At 41.4% G+C, this 13,437-nt stretch overlaps 1 protein-coding gene across 7 annotated transcripts in view; it reads left to right on the top strand.

The window, feature by feature from the left end:
- LOC110987750 (uncharacterized) overlaps positions 1–13,437 on the top strand; it is a 523,067-nt gene that overhangs the window by 38,252 nt on the left and 471,378 nt on the right. For all 7 annotated transcript variants that reach the window (XR_015425693.1, XM_087138265.1, XM_087138261.1 and 4 more), the window contains exon 2: positions 7,165–7,479. Coding sequence is in view for 6 of the 7 variants with exons in the window: in XM_087138265.1 (XP_086994391.1) it covers positions 7,165–7,479 (315 nt within the window). In the remaining variant the exon portion in view is untranslated. The remainder of the gene's footprint in view (positions 1–7,164; positions 7,480–13,437) is intronic.

The following is a 13,437-nucleotide window of genomic DNA, read 5'->3' as shown; positions in this document are numbered from 1 at the left end:
GCTTTGTAGAAAGAATACAGCTTGATATAGCTACTATGTCCTAAAATCAGCCCGAGTATGCCCAATAAAGTATTGCAAATAAACCACACCCGAGGCATCGCCGCCGCGCAGCAAAAAATTGTTTACCACATGCCGCCATGATGATTAGCAACAGAAAAAACTTGCTCTAGTTAACCTGATTTCCCACATTTGTGATTTGAGGACCATGTACATATAAATTCGTAAATATGCAGTTGTGTAGATGTCATAATTAAGACTAAAATTAAATTATTATATCTGTGTTTTGTTCTGAAATAAATAAGTCGTGAATGTTTTATTTCAGATAATTGACAAAACAAAACGCAAGGACTTAAACAAGTTGAATGTCAGTTGGTCCCACTGCGCATGATTAGCCATCTAGTATACACACTGTCTTTAGTCTCAGTACCGGGTACCAATAATAACGGCAGCATGCGGACCAAGGCAGTGCCCAACAAAACTATGTGTTTATTTGCAGACTATATTCCGTGGAAATTCTTTTCAGATAGGTGATTATGAGAAGACTCCATTATGGGGAATCCTGTTCTTCCATTTTTATGCTAGGTCTAGACTACACCTGTCGCAACAGACCGTGAAAATCCAGCATTTTTCAGTTGGAAATGTAATGTATTAGCTTTTGGTGAGGGTGCCCAGGGGAATTTGGACTGAGGCTTTTTCCTGGCCACTTTCCTCAGGCTCTTAAAAACAAATTTACAACACTAAAGTTGATGGGACGTGCATTTGGCCATCAGAAGCTGATTTTTGACAAGCAGAATTTTTCTTGTAATAATTTATTCCTTTTTCATTTTTTTTTAAATTTTAGGAAGCGAATATACATGTACTACCAGTGAAAAGCCCAGACGCGGCGGGGATTAGCTTTTATTCAGAGGGAACTGTATGAAACTCGTAATTAAGGCAAAGCTGGCTCTCCATGCGACAAAATGATTGATTGAATCAAATGGCTATTAATTAAAAATGGCACTTTAATTTATCCTAAGGACTTTTGGCCTCGTTAATGTTTGCAATACAGATCACCTAACTAACTACACGTGCATAATTAATTTTATGTGAAGTCAGTGCTATGCGGGTACGTGATTGGTCAATCGGTGGTACGGTCGTAGTCGGTCCGTGCCTGTTTCACCTTGCTTGTTCTTGAGAGACGGATTGAGATGAAGGTCCGTGTTCAGTTAAGCCATCGTACATAATATTTGTGAAATTTTCAAAACATACACACAATTGAGTTTTGTTTCAGAGTCAATAAAATTTTGTTACACGACCAAAATTAAATGCATTGTCAGATAATCAGAATTTCTCGGGTGGTTCTGACTGATACGTATGATTTCTCACTTTCTAGCTTGATTTTTTTGTCCGAACTTGCTGATCCAGATAATTATAAACCGATCGAGAAAATGGCAGCTACGCTTTTGACAATCCTGTTTATATGTATATCAAATTAAAAAATTTTATTTTGAAGAAAACAAAGGATCTCCGTCACACAATGTGGGCGATAAAGTTGTTGATTGTCCGTCCGCAGTTGGACTGAATCGGTTTTGCAATCCAAAACTACGAAATCTTTCTTCAGTTTCTTCATGGTATGTATTGTTTTCCTCCGCCGTATACTGGTACGACGGAGGAGTATTTGTTGGGCCCTGTTTACGGGTCTACATTGTATCCAGATCCGAAGACGGTATGGCATAATTTCCAATATAAATGTCGTCAAACTTAGTCCAACGTAGCGCAATAAACTTTTTCTTACTTTGGAAACTTAGGATAGCAGAATGGAAATCCAGTGAACAAAATCGGGGCGGGGGAAGTTGTAGTGGAGCGGCGCAGGCATATATTTTTTTCGTCAGGGTGTCCTGCCGCGGGTCCTGCAAAATAATATAGTACAGATGTCACGAGCGTATTTTTTTTTACTTTGACCAACATTTTCTTGAAAAGAATGTTAATGCTTGATTTTTGCATCTGCGTGTTAGTTGATTCGATCTGGCTGAAGAAATGGATGCCCCAGTGGATTGATGTTGTCCTTTTCCCATGTACAGAGATGTTCTTTACGTTGCCCGTCAGGAAAGTATTCCTGATGATCCTGTGCAATCCAGATCATTTCGGAGTGGCAAGAGATATCTTTTTCACTAAAGGTGGATCGTTAATTCCATTTCATGAGATTTTGTGAATCAGTTGTGCCGAACCAAATCAAGCCAGCACTCTTCCTGAACAGACTGCTTGGTAGTGACATTAATATCTACACCAAGGGTGCATCGTTCGATATCATAAGCATTATTTTACGGTCATTATTGCACGTTGGACAACTCAGTGTAGTTCGTTGTGCATCGTGATTGGATTTTTAAACATTGGGCTCTTCAATTTTAAAGTGGTTTAATACGTACGCCACGATTTCAAAGACATGCAAACATGCATGTAATTGTGGTGAACGGAATGCAGTGCCCGTTTGCGAGCGTGCAGCATTTTCCTGCTTCACGTTCACAGGTCAGTGACACCACTTAAGGCATAGTGTGTGCGGTTTACTCAATACACATTTCCGTTGTCGGGCCAATCCTGCGTGTATTGAGGACACTCTGCATGATATATCAGGAACGTGTATTGCGCCTAACGTGTGTGTGATCAATATATCATGTCATCGCGTGAACCTTTACTCTGGCCTTAACTGTAAATAGTTTATGATGCTGCTGAAAGTAGACCAGCCCACTTGTTATGCAGTGTTGTAGTACTCGGTACTCGTACTCGAGTACTACTCGAGTACTGTTTTCAGAGTACTCGTACTTGTACTCGGATGTCCGAGTACTCGTACTCAAACTACAGTTCTTGTACTCGGGTTACAAAATACTCGGAAGTTGACATCCAAAAATTGTACTCGAGCATCAGAGTACTCGTACTCGATTAATAGTACTTGATAAAAAAATCCTTTAAGTTAACTTACCACGGCCATTGAGTTAAGGTACAAAAATATCGACCCCACTGACCCGATATTAGATAAAGTTCTGACAACGAGAAGGCCGAACGTGGGACCATTAACCTATACGACCCATTTCCGTCTATGCGCGTACTTAACCAATCACGTACTGTATGCAAATTATATTGTGGTGCTCCAGAATGGTCCTCCAATTTACTTGGGCATTGGTAGTCTGGTTCCTGGACCCGAAAATTCTAACGACGAACCCAGCATACAGAAAATCACAGGCATTAGAATAATTGAGTCTGGAAAATAGACTTCGCCGCGCCTTGCACGTTGTGTCAACTGCTGCAACGCACGTGTAGTGACCGTGACATTGCTAGTCAGATCACTTGTTCTTGTAGCCTTGTCATCTGCATTCGGTGTTTCTTTACACAGTGGCAGGTCTCAGAGTCTCTAGATTAAGATAAAACTACTTTTGAATTAGAAATACTTGTATTCGGAATTAGAAGTACTTAATTGTTCTTGTATTCGTACTCGGAAGTGCAAGTACTTGTACTCGGAAACCAGTACTTGTACTCGGCTGGCAAAGTACTCAACCTGTCTTTGTACTCGGCAGTCAAAGTACTTGGCAGTACTTGGTACTCAGTAAAAAGTACTCGACTACAACACTTTTGTTATGTTGGAAAAATCTTAAACTGCTGTTACATAATGCAGCTACATTTTTACGTGAAAAAATATTAAATACTGTACCTTGAAACCCCTTTGCTCGAATTTGATTGCCTTTTTAATGTCTGGAAGGGATGAAATTAAAACTCCTTTTTATATATTTTTTTTCTTATACAAGAACCCATACATACCTAAACGGTAAAGAATTGTTGGAGAGTTCCTCGTAAATGTGATGACCCATTGAAACCTTTCATGTTTACACATGATATAATAGAAACATGTAACGTAGTTGCTTGTTTCATGATAAAATGAATAGCACTCTGAAATATCAATTTTCCCGATTTATGATACCAAAATTGTCCTGTGTATCTCAAATCAGTATTTATTTTATAAAGGGTACACCTTTGCTTGGTCTAGCTTTTAAAAATCCCTCAAAATAAATTTTAGGTCCGGGCATACAGGTGGGTTGGATTCAATATATTTCCCAAGCCTGCAGTGTGCACCCATTACTTGGAAATGTTAACACTGTGAGCATCCTTAGTGTAAAATGGTAATTGTTATCAACTCAACTCAAAATTGAACTTGGAATGTCTGAAGTAACGATTAGTGAAGCAATGATGACTATGATAATCCAAAAATTACAATTAATTTCAATATAAAGAACATGTCAGAGTAAGTCCAAAATGAACTCAATGTTGGAAAAAAATGGACAAACCATGCATGAATAAAAAAGTAAATACATACGTATTTAGAATAAATGAAATATTTTAAATTTTACAATGTGAACATTTCATTAAAAATAAAGCACTTCGGCAATGACAGCTCAACGTTGTCATTTTTGAGTTCAGGTTAGTTTATTCAAACACATGCAGTTTGAACACACTGAAAAACGAATGAGTTAATGGGTCAACACTGTTGTCTCATCTCCTTAAGGGGAAGGGAGCATGGAAAGAAAAAAAACCCAAAAATTTGAGCAGTACTGTAGAGCGTACGTGTCCGGATCGGGAATCCCTGGCAGGGAGTGGTTAAGCTCGATAATAGTGTGTAGTAGAAAACTTGCATAAAACCTATGAAGGAAAACTGCGGCTTTAACCACTACCAGCCGGGGACTCCGAAATCGGAGCCGTATGGTTTATATGTGTGGCCGGGGTCTCCGAACTCGGACAAAGGAAACAGGGCCCTGTAACAAAAGACTGTACTCCGAACAAAAGACCAGACTGCTGGGCATGACCGGCATTTTTCACTCTCAAAAGTGGTGATAATCCAGCGTTATTTTGAAACCGTATACCAGGGTTTGGGGTATTTAGAGCAAGCGGATTACCACCGGGGACAAAAGCTCTCCACCACCGCAGCGATGAGCCACACAGCACCCCTGCATGCTAATCTGGCCCCTATTGAAAAGAGGTCAGCAGTGCACTGAGCCAGGTTCGTGAACAAAAGACAGTTGTATAACACCGCATAATCTGGGCTCTGTTTACAAGGCTGCAGGCTTGGCTGAAATATTCGGGCGTCAATGAAGGTCACCTGTCAACTTAGAGTAGTGCTCGAAGATTACTCCGTGCGGCTATAAACGACTGTTAAATGGAATGATGAATTGTTGAAGGATTTTGAAAACGGAAAAAATGATAGTCATGCCGGCCCAGCAACCTCAACGTTGAAAAATGCCCCGGCCCGAAGTGGTTAATCTCATGTCATGGGATCCCTGATGATATCATTATGATGATTGTGTCCTAGGACCCTCTCTGCATGATGGACTACAAGTGTGCACAAATATGGAATCTGTCCGATTGACCAGTCTCGAAGACTGGCTGTTTAAACATGTGTAGAATACCTATGGGGAAAATTAAAGATTAAAAATCAATTTAAAAAATAGGTAATGATGTCATCACTATTTCATTATCTTGGGCATCATTATTGTATAACGGTCTTTCTTTGCCATACTTCTTGTAGTATGCGCGGGGTTGCGCTGCTTGGTGCTATACCGATGACACATGGTACATCACAGTCGAACAAAACTCAGAGAATGGCAGTTCAGACCTTCAGAAAGTTGCTGATTTATTTACATGATCTTACTCAGATTCCACATCAAATCATCACATTCATGTTCCAGGGGAGAAGGCAAGTCAGGCTGCACCAGCTGTTACTCTACTCCATTCCGAAAATGGAACCGGGAAAAAGAGACCAAAAACTTTCCCCTTCTCTCTCCCCAGCTAGCTACACGTCAACTCCCCTCATATCAACTTCAAGACATCACGCACGTCATGCATGCTCTATACATGTACATGTCACACAAAAGCCAAAGGTCAAACAGAAATGGCGCGTATCCCTCCGCTGCATGGATACAAGGTCTATTTTTAGAAACGGTATGTATACACCTACATAGCTGCCAGCGCGGTTAACTTTGGGCACTAAACTTTTCCAAGAGACGAGCGCCCTCTATTGGTCATATTTGTGAATTATGGGGCAAAATCAGATCTAATCGTTCCCCTACATTCTGATGACTATTGAAGCTCGCCGAGTTATGAATATGGTGGCTTGAAAACGTGTACAATATCAAGGGGCTAAAATATTCCCAGTGCAGAAAAACTACACCTTTAAATTCAAGTCACGTGATTTGCATTTAAACTGAAACATTTTTATGAAATATTACTTGATATTCTGACTATTGGATATATTTCAAATCAAACAAAGAAAAAATATGATTTCTCTTTCGTTCTCATACTCCATAGTATTCTTCAGCCCAAAATCGATAAACGTGTGTACAAAAACCTGTACAAAACTTAAGGAGAAAAACTGCAGTTTTAACCTAATGTTACATGATCCCTCATGATGTCATTAGGACGATTTTGTTCTGGTACCCTTTTTTCATGGTGGACTGTGAGTGTACACAAATATCAAATCAATTAGATTGACCAGAGTCCTGAAGTCTGGCTGTTGAAAACGTGTAAAAACCTATGGGGAAAAATTAAATATAAATCAATAAAAAATTGCATGATGACATCATCATGATGTCATAAATTTGGACTTATTTTTGTATCAGGGTCTTTGTTGGCTGTAACTTTGGTTGCAATTGAAGATGGCTAAACCAAAAAGTTGCCTTGAAAACGTGTACAAAGTCAATGGGTTGAAATAAATATTAAAAAATCAATAATGAATCACCTGATGACGTCATCATGACATCATTGCTCTAGACACATCTTTACACAAGGGTCCTTTATTGATGTAAGTTTGATGAATATCCAAAGTTGCTGCTATTAAAGTTAGTGGTGGAAGAAACGTGTTCAAAACAAAGGTGATTTGGGTGCGTCAGAAGAAGAATATGAAGAAAGAAAAAACAGAAGAGAAGTAATGCCTTTTTCGCAACTTGCGAATAAGCCAAATACTTCAAAGAAAAAATTATCAATTCCTACCACTTGTTAACTGTTTGGTTGATAAGTACAAAGTGTGATTCATTGCTAGGAAATGTGCAGTGACCTGCGTCAACATTATGGAACACTTGCTGATATATTTAGGCTCAAGGTTTTCAGTATTTCTGTTATAAATGACTTTTCTCTCCATATATTCAGGATCGCTTCTATGGAAAGACTAGAGGACTCAGTCTTTTGAAGCACTTCTCTCGCCAGCGATCAACAGGCAGGGACTCTTCCCTTGAACGTGAAGGCAGCCCTCAAGAATCTATCCAGACAATCCGGCCCAAGTCTGTTGGTGTCTCATATTCTGTGGATAGGGAGTGGGAGAGGAATGATGAACTTCTGGATCTGATGCTTGCACAAGGCAAGATCTCAAGTGAGGATCACAAAGAGTTACTTCAAAAATTTGCTACTGTAAAGAATTACAAGAATGGCGATGCACAACGCATGATTCTTGGGAATCTTGTAAAGGTAAGCCTTAATACCTCAGTATATTGAAGTCTTGAATGCACAGAATGCATTTTATTGTTGGTATTGGGCAGAAGAAACAAATAGGATTATTGTGTAATTTGACAACCAGAATTTAGAAACCATTTCTGCAGTGGCACAATGCTTGTGGACAGGTGGTACGTGTGCACTACATGTCTCTTTGATGGATAGACCTTTTTCACCCACGTGACTAAATGTGAACAATACCACTGCGTGTGGACTGCCTTGGCCACAGTGATCGCGTACATTCTTACAGGCAGCTACAACCATGTGCAATTGCATGTGCGAACACTGGATGCTTGACCAGTTGAATAGGTAGATTACCATCAGAACACTTCACACGTGTAGGTCCAGCACGATCGTGACATCACTGAGAAAAGGTCTTTAGAGTGTCATGATTTGCCAAAAGCAGTAGTAGGGATGGGAGAGTTCAAGATCAGCAGGGACTTCACTACCCCCAGCGCGGCAGGGACTTCCCTAAACCCCGTGACCTTTAACCCCTTTTCACGCGTGCCCTCAAACAGAGAAATTCCCCAAACATTTGTGACCTTTAAGGCTCGACGTCCATATTATTTTTATAGGCGCGCTGCGGTCCGCCGACCTGCGCTGCACATGCACACACAGCAGCCTCCCGCAGCCCGCCGATGTGCGGCGCTGGTAGAAAACATGTATAACAATGGTTCATGGCTGAACGAATTTTATGACACACACTGTCCGCCATGGCGTGCTGCCACTGATTTGCCTTTTTTATTGGAGACATACATGTATTCTGCACAAAGCTAAAACACAGAAAAAAAAAAGTTTACTATTGACTCATCATTTTGGAAAAGTCATGAAGGTTGTTGGGGGACGTAGTCTGGACCTGCGGCTGATCCTAACAGTAACACGCCTGCTTTTAAGAATGTATTGCAATGTAGGTCTAGCCTGTATCTACCGTAATTTTCGGAGTGTAAGCGGCAGCTTCATACATGTATGATTCTCACACTGAAAAATATCCCTGGAGCTTATACTCTGGGGTGGCTAATACCACAATGTTTTAAGAATTAAATCTGCTTGCGCTCTCCGGAAACAAGTCGTTAATGTTTTCGTTGGTTGCCCTTTACAACTAGTCTTCTCATGTGTAGGAAATAAAGGCAACCAGCGCAGAGAGACATAATACACGTAGACTTGTAAAGTTACCCGCGTTTGTGCCGTTTCACACCACTCAAATTGTGTGGCGCGTCTGTTTGTTTTTGTTATTTACAGCTGTGTAATCCATATTATTTATTTTTACTGGTCAGTTGGTGACTGTTCCAAAAATTCAAACAAAAGAACTACTCCACAGCCCACCCAACGAGGACTGTAATCCACCCCGCAATAATTGGTAATTTCTAGGACTTGGGGAAGTTTAAGTTGAACAGGAACAATCGTTGGCGATCGCACACATTGGGTCGTATCAATGAATAAAAACTAGCAAATGCTATGAACTTCAAGCAATCAGCAAAAGCATTTCATGAGAAGTAAAACCATTAAGAATATGAATGAAATGTTTCTTTTACTATTCAGCATCTACTAGTGAAAATATTAGCAAATGCTTTACCCTTTTGGCTGACTACACAGCCAAATGGCAAATGCTTTACCCTTGTGGCTGACTACACAGCCAAATGGTAAAACCATTTGCTAATATTTACACTAGTAGATGCTGAATAGTAAAAGAAACATTTCATTCATATTCTTAATGGTTTTATGGGGCTTCCGAGAAAAAAATAAAAACCACGTGTGGTCTTGGTTTGGACAGAAAAAGACGGAGGAAAGAATTTGTGTATTTTCATGGGTTGGGATAGATGCTCTGGATAAAAAATGCCCTCTGTCTTTTCGGTTGCTAGTGGCACCCCCAGCTTGACACAAAGCCCTTGAAAGGTATTCATAAGGATTGCACATCGCTGAAAAGACGTACCAAGGAATAGGAAATCATCCAAGTAATGCGTGATGAACTGTGTTCCTACATGTAGAACCTGCTTCGCGTGGCACTCCAAAATGTGCTGAAAGGTTTCAAATAGCGAGCATGAAACAGAACAGCCCATCGGTAGGCACCTATCGTAATAAAACTTATCTTGAAATTGACGGGAAGGAGTCTAAAGGCAGATTTAATGTCCGTCTTTGCCAACCATGCATCTGGACCTGCAGACACGGCTAACCCAACTGCCGTATCGAACAACGTATAATGGACTTTACAGTCCTCTTTGTCAATAAAGTCATTCACCGAAGCCCCCCGGGGATGAGACAGATGATGGATAAGGCAAAAGGAATTGGGTTGCTGCTCAGGCACCAGCCCAATTGGAGAACATTGGAGATTGGGCAAAGGTCGGTGTGTGAAAGGTCCGGCAATTCTCCCAAAGAACAATTTCATTTTGCAATTTTTTAAGGGCTATGTCAGGCATGTCCGATGCCGACTTAAGAAATTTAGAATCTCTGCTAACTCTAGGGCCCTGAAAACCAAGAGAAAACTCCTATGAAAAACCTTCCTCTAACAGAACAGCTGCTTCGCTGTTCGTATATTCCAATAACCATTGCCGTAGCACTTCTAAGTTAATGGGTGTTGGGGGGACGAAAAGTGGTGTTTCTATCTCATTTTTCGCCACTGAACTGTTGGCTGCTGTTTGCTCCGGGGGGAGCCTCTGGCCCCTGCATAGCCGACTTAAATGCCTGCCGCCCGCCTGCTGCAGTCGTCAGTGTGGTCTTCGTGTAGCGTGTGTAGATTGCGCCACTGGGCGCAGTCCCTTGTTTCACGGGAAAACCGTGGGGAGCTGTCCCCGTGGCCACTCTGCATGACGCTGCTCCATGCCCTGAACAGCCACACCGACGGCAGTTATGTGCATATCGGCAGGGATTCCAACGAGGACCGGTGATGGAATTGAACGAAAAACAGACAGCCTTATGTGAGGAGTTTTTAGTGACCGCCACTGTAAGCACACAAGTTTAGCACCTTTGCATATGGAATAGGGCGCACACTTGCCCCAACAACTGACTACGCTTGGCATGCTTGGCACGCTTGCCATATAACAAGGGCAAACTTGCCCAAAACTTGCCATGCTTGGCATCCTTGGCACGCTTGACACTTATCCACCACGTGTGTCCACCGTTCGCAGTTACGGTTGGAAACTAGCGCCACCTGAACAAGTAGGTGCTAGTCACAGTGTTTCAATCTGTCATGTGACTTGAACTACTATGCAGATTACCTAAGAGTTAAACTTGAAGAAAAACGCTGTGTTTTTCCACCAGAATAAGAGGGTGCTTGGCGTGTATTCCTTAACATTAACACAAGAATGATTAACATGCTCAAAACTTAAAACCTTGAAAACTAATTTAGTTATTCCTTTAGTATGCAAAGAGGCCCTGCCCGTCGCTCCCAGTGAATTTCTGCCGTTCTGATACATCACAATGCCAGGAGGCAATGGGGAGGCGGGGGGTTCGATTTTCATGCGATGGCTTCGAAAAACTAAACCAATGTGGCTTTTTGGCACAAACTAGGCCGAGCATATAGTTATTGTATTCCGATGTACATGCATATTATCTATCTTCCTGGGAGAGGTTACCCACATTAACAAAGTCATTCCCCTCTGTCCTCTATGGTCATTCAGGGTTATTGGCAAGGGGGTGGCCAGCAGGTGCAACCAGAGGAGATATATTACTCCCGTCTGTATTCCAAACCCCTAGGCGTGATTAGCCGATGGACAGTACAAATACCGCGACCTTCCCTCCCCCCCAAATAATGTCTCTGCAGAGAATAATGGATTTTATCTTTGCAGAGATAAAATAGAGAATAAAAAATGCAGTGGTGCCAGGAAAAAATAAAAACCACAAGTGGTCTAAGTGTGGATAGAAAATAAATGCTCAGGAGGAAGGAATGAATATATTTTGATGGGTTGGGATAGATGCTCCGAATAAAAAATGCAGTGGTGCCGGGAAAAAATAAAATACACAAGTGGTCAATGTGTGGATAGAAATTATTCTCCAACTATATGTGCACAAACCACACATTGACACCACGTTTTGGTTTTTGGCAAAGATCTCGAGCGGCAGGTTTATTTGTTTTGGCCGATTTCAAAGCCACTTTCTATTGCCTCACTTGGCAGAAATTCTGTAAGATTTTCCTGGCACACTTGCCATACTTGCCACACTTGGCAGAAAAACAGGAACGAACTCGCCAAAGGCTTGCCACACTTGGCAGAAAAAGGCAAGGTTGTTAGCAGAAAGACTTGCCACACTTTGCATAACAGGTTGGAATTCCTTGGCACACTTGCCATGCAGACAAACCCCACCGGAACCAGTAGGTGCTTGTCCTATAATTATTAGTCATGTGATTCTATTTATCCTTTACAAATTAAGAAAATCTTACATAAAGCATGCCGTTTTTTCCACCGCTTGAACAAGCAGTTGGAATAAGTCCCACCAGAGCAAGAGGGTGCTTGGCGTAGTGTTTAAGAAAAACAAAATGAAACATTTCTAACAACTAATTTTACGTTATAATCACTGCAAGATAAGTCACCTAAATTGTTTGTTTGTTTACTTTGGAAACTGCGTGTCGCTCCCAGGTAGTTCCTGCCAGAGGCGCAACGCGCACCCCACTGGGACGACCACCCAGACATCTGAGCCTCCCTTTCTGATACTACCTACGCAAGCAAACACTTGAACAATGCCACCAATTAGGCCCACATCCCGGGAAACGATTCTATTTTTCAAAGGCAGTAATGATGTAGTCTTTTAAGTTGGCTCTAAAATATTTGTTGCCTATGTCAGGTAAGTGGGTGCCATCATAACGATACAATGTGAACTCCAACCATCGGAACTGAGGATGATGCAGCACTGGCACTCCCAGTCGAATACCAAGCAAACATGCCCACCTATTGATTGCACGGCGCTTCTTTTCCATTTGTGATGGATTAGTAGACCCAAAGTAACAGGCGCACGGTAAAATATCTGACCAAACCAACTGTGCCTCTGGGTAAGTGTCAAGACACTCTCGCATGAAAAGTGCCAGCCTTTGTCGGAAACAGAAAAAATCGGTCTTGACCAACTCGTTAGTGCCTAAGTGGACGATTAGCATGGCTGGACGAGGCCATCTTGCTGCGAGGTCCGCCATTGATTTTGTTATGTCACCATATTTCGCTCCACCCAGGCCATTCCAGCGGACGTCATGCCTAGTCCGGGGTGTGGTCTCTGCTCGACTTATGATGGAATCCCCAAGTATCCCCTGTGAACAAAGGGGAGAGGAACAAGGAATGTTCCGGTGCCGTTTTTGCTGTTAAATATTAGTATTACTTTATAATATTTTTATATGTTTGTATATTGTTATTATTTTTTATTTTATTTATTTATTTAGTTTTTAGTTTTTTTTTTTATTTATTTTTTTTTATTTATCCTTATTTATATCATCCAAAAGATGGAAAGTGCTATGCTATGCACACAAGACCAGCCATTGTCTCTGGCTGATTACACATTGGGAAAATGACACGATATCAGCGGGCGAATATAATGCTGAGTGGCCTCCGAACGCCAGCGGCCCATTGTCTTGATCTTTTCATTTCCTTTTAAATTGTCAATCTGATTTTCTCATTTAAACCTCTGTTCGCTTTCGGTCAAGTAAAAAGTGTGGGTCTCCATTTTATTTTGTACGCATTTTAAAAACGTGTGTGTCGAGTAAAATTTTACCGTCTTTATTGTTGACGACTTCTTGTCGCTCGTTTCTCAACGAAAATTCATAACTCGTTATTCACTTATTTACGATTAATTTTGCGCTTTCGCTCATATATTACAACTTGGGCGATGGGCAACAATTCTCTTAATTCTCTAGTAGCCCCGCCCGCTATTCCTAGCGATTTCGGAAGCAATAGACCTGTCCCACTGCTTGCCATGGGAGAAGGGGCTCCCCTTGATATTCACGTTCCGCAGTCAACCAAA

This window comes from Acanthaster planci, linkage group LG06 (genome assembly GCF_054643075.1).
Source record: "Acanthaster planci isolate LZ-2023a linkage group LG06, COTS_SCS, whole genome shotgun sequence".
NCBI classification, from domain to species: domain Eukaryota; kingdom Metazoa; phylum Echinodermata; class Asteroidea; order Valvatida; family Acanthasteridae; genus Acanthaster; species Acanthaster planci.
Note: the sequence above shows the minus strand (reverse complement) of the source record. Positions and strands in the feature narration are given on the sequence as shown.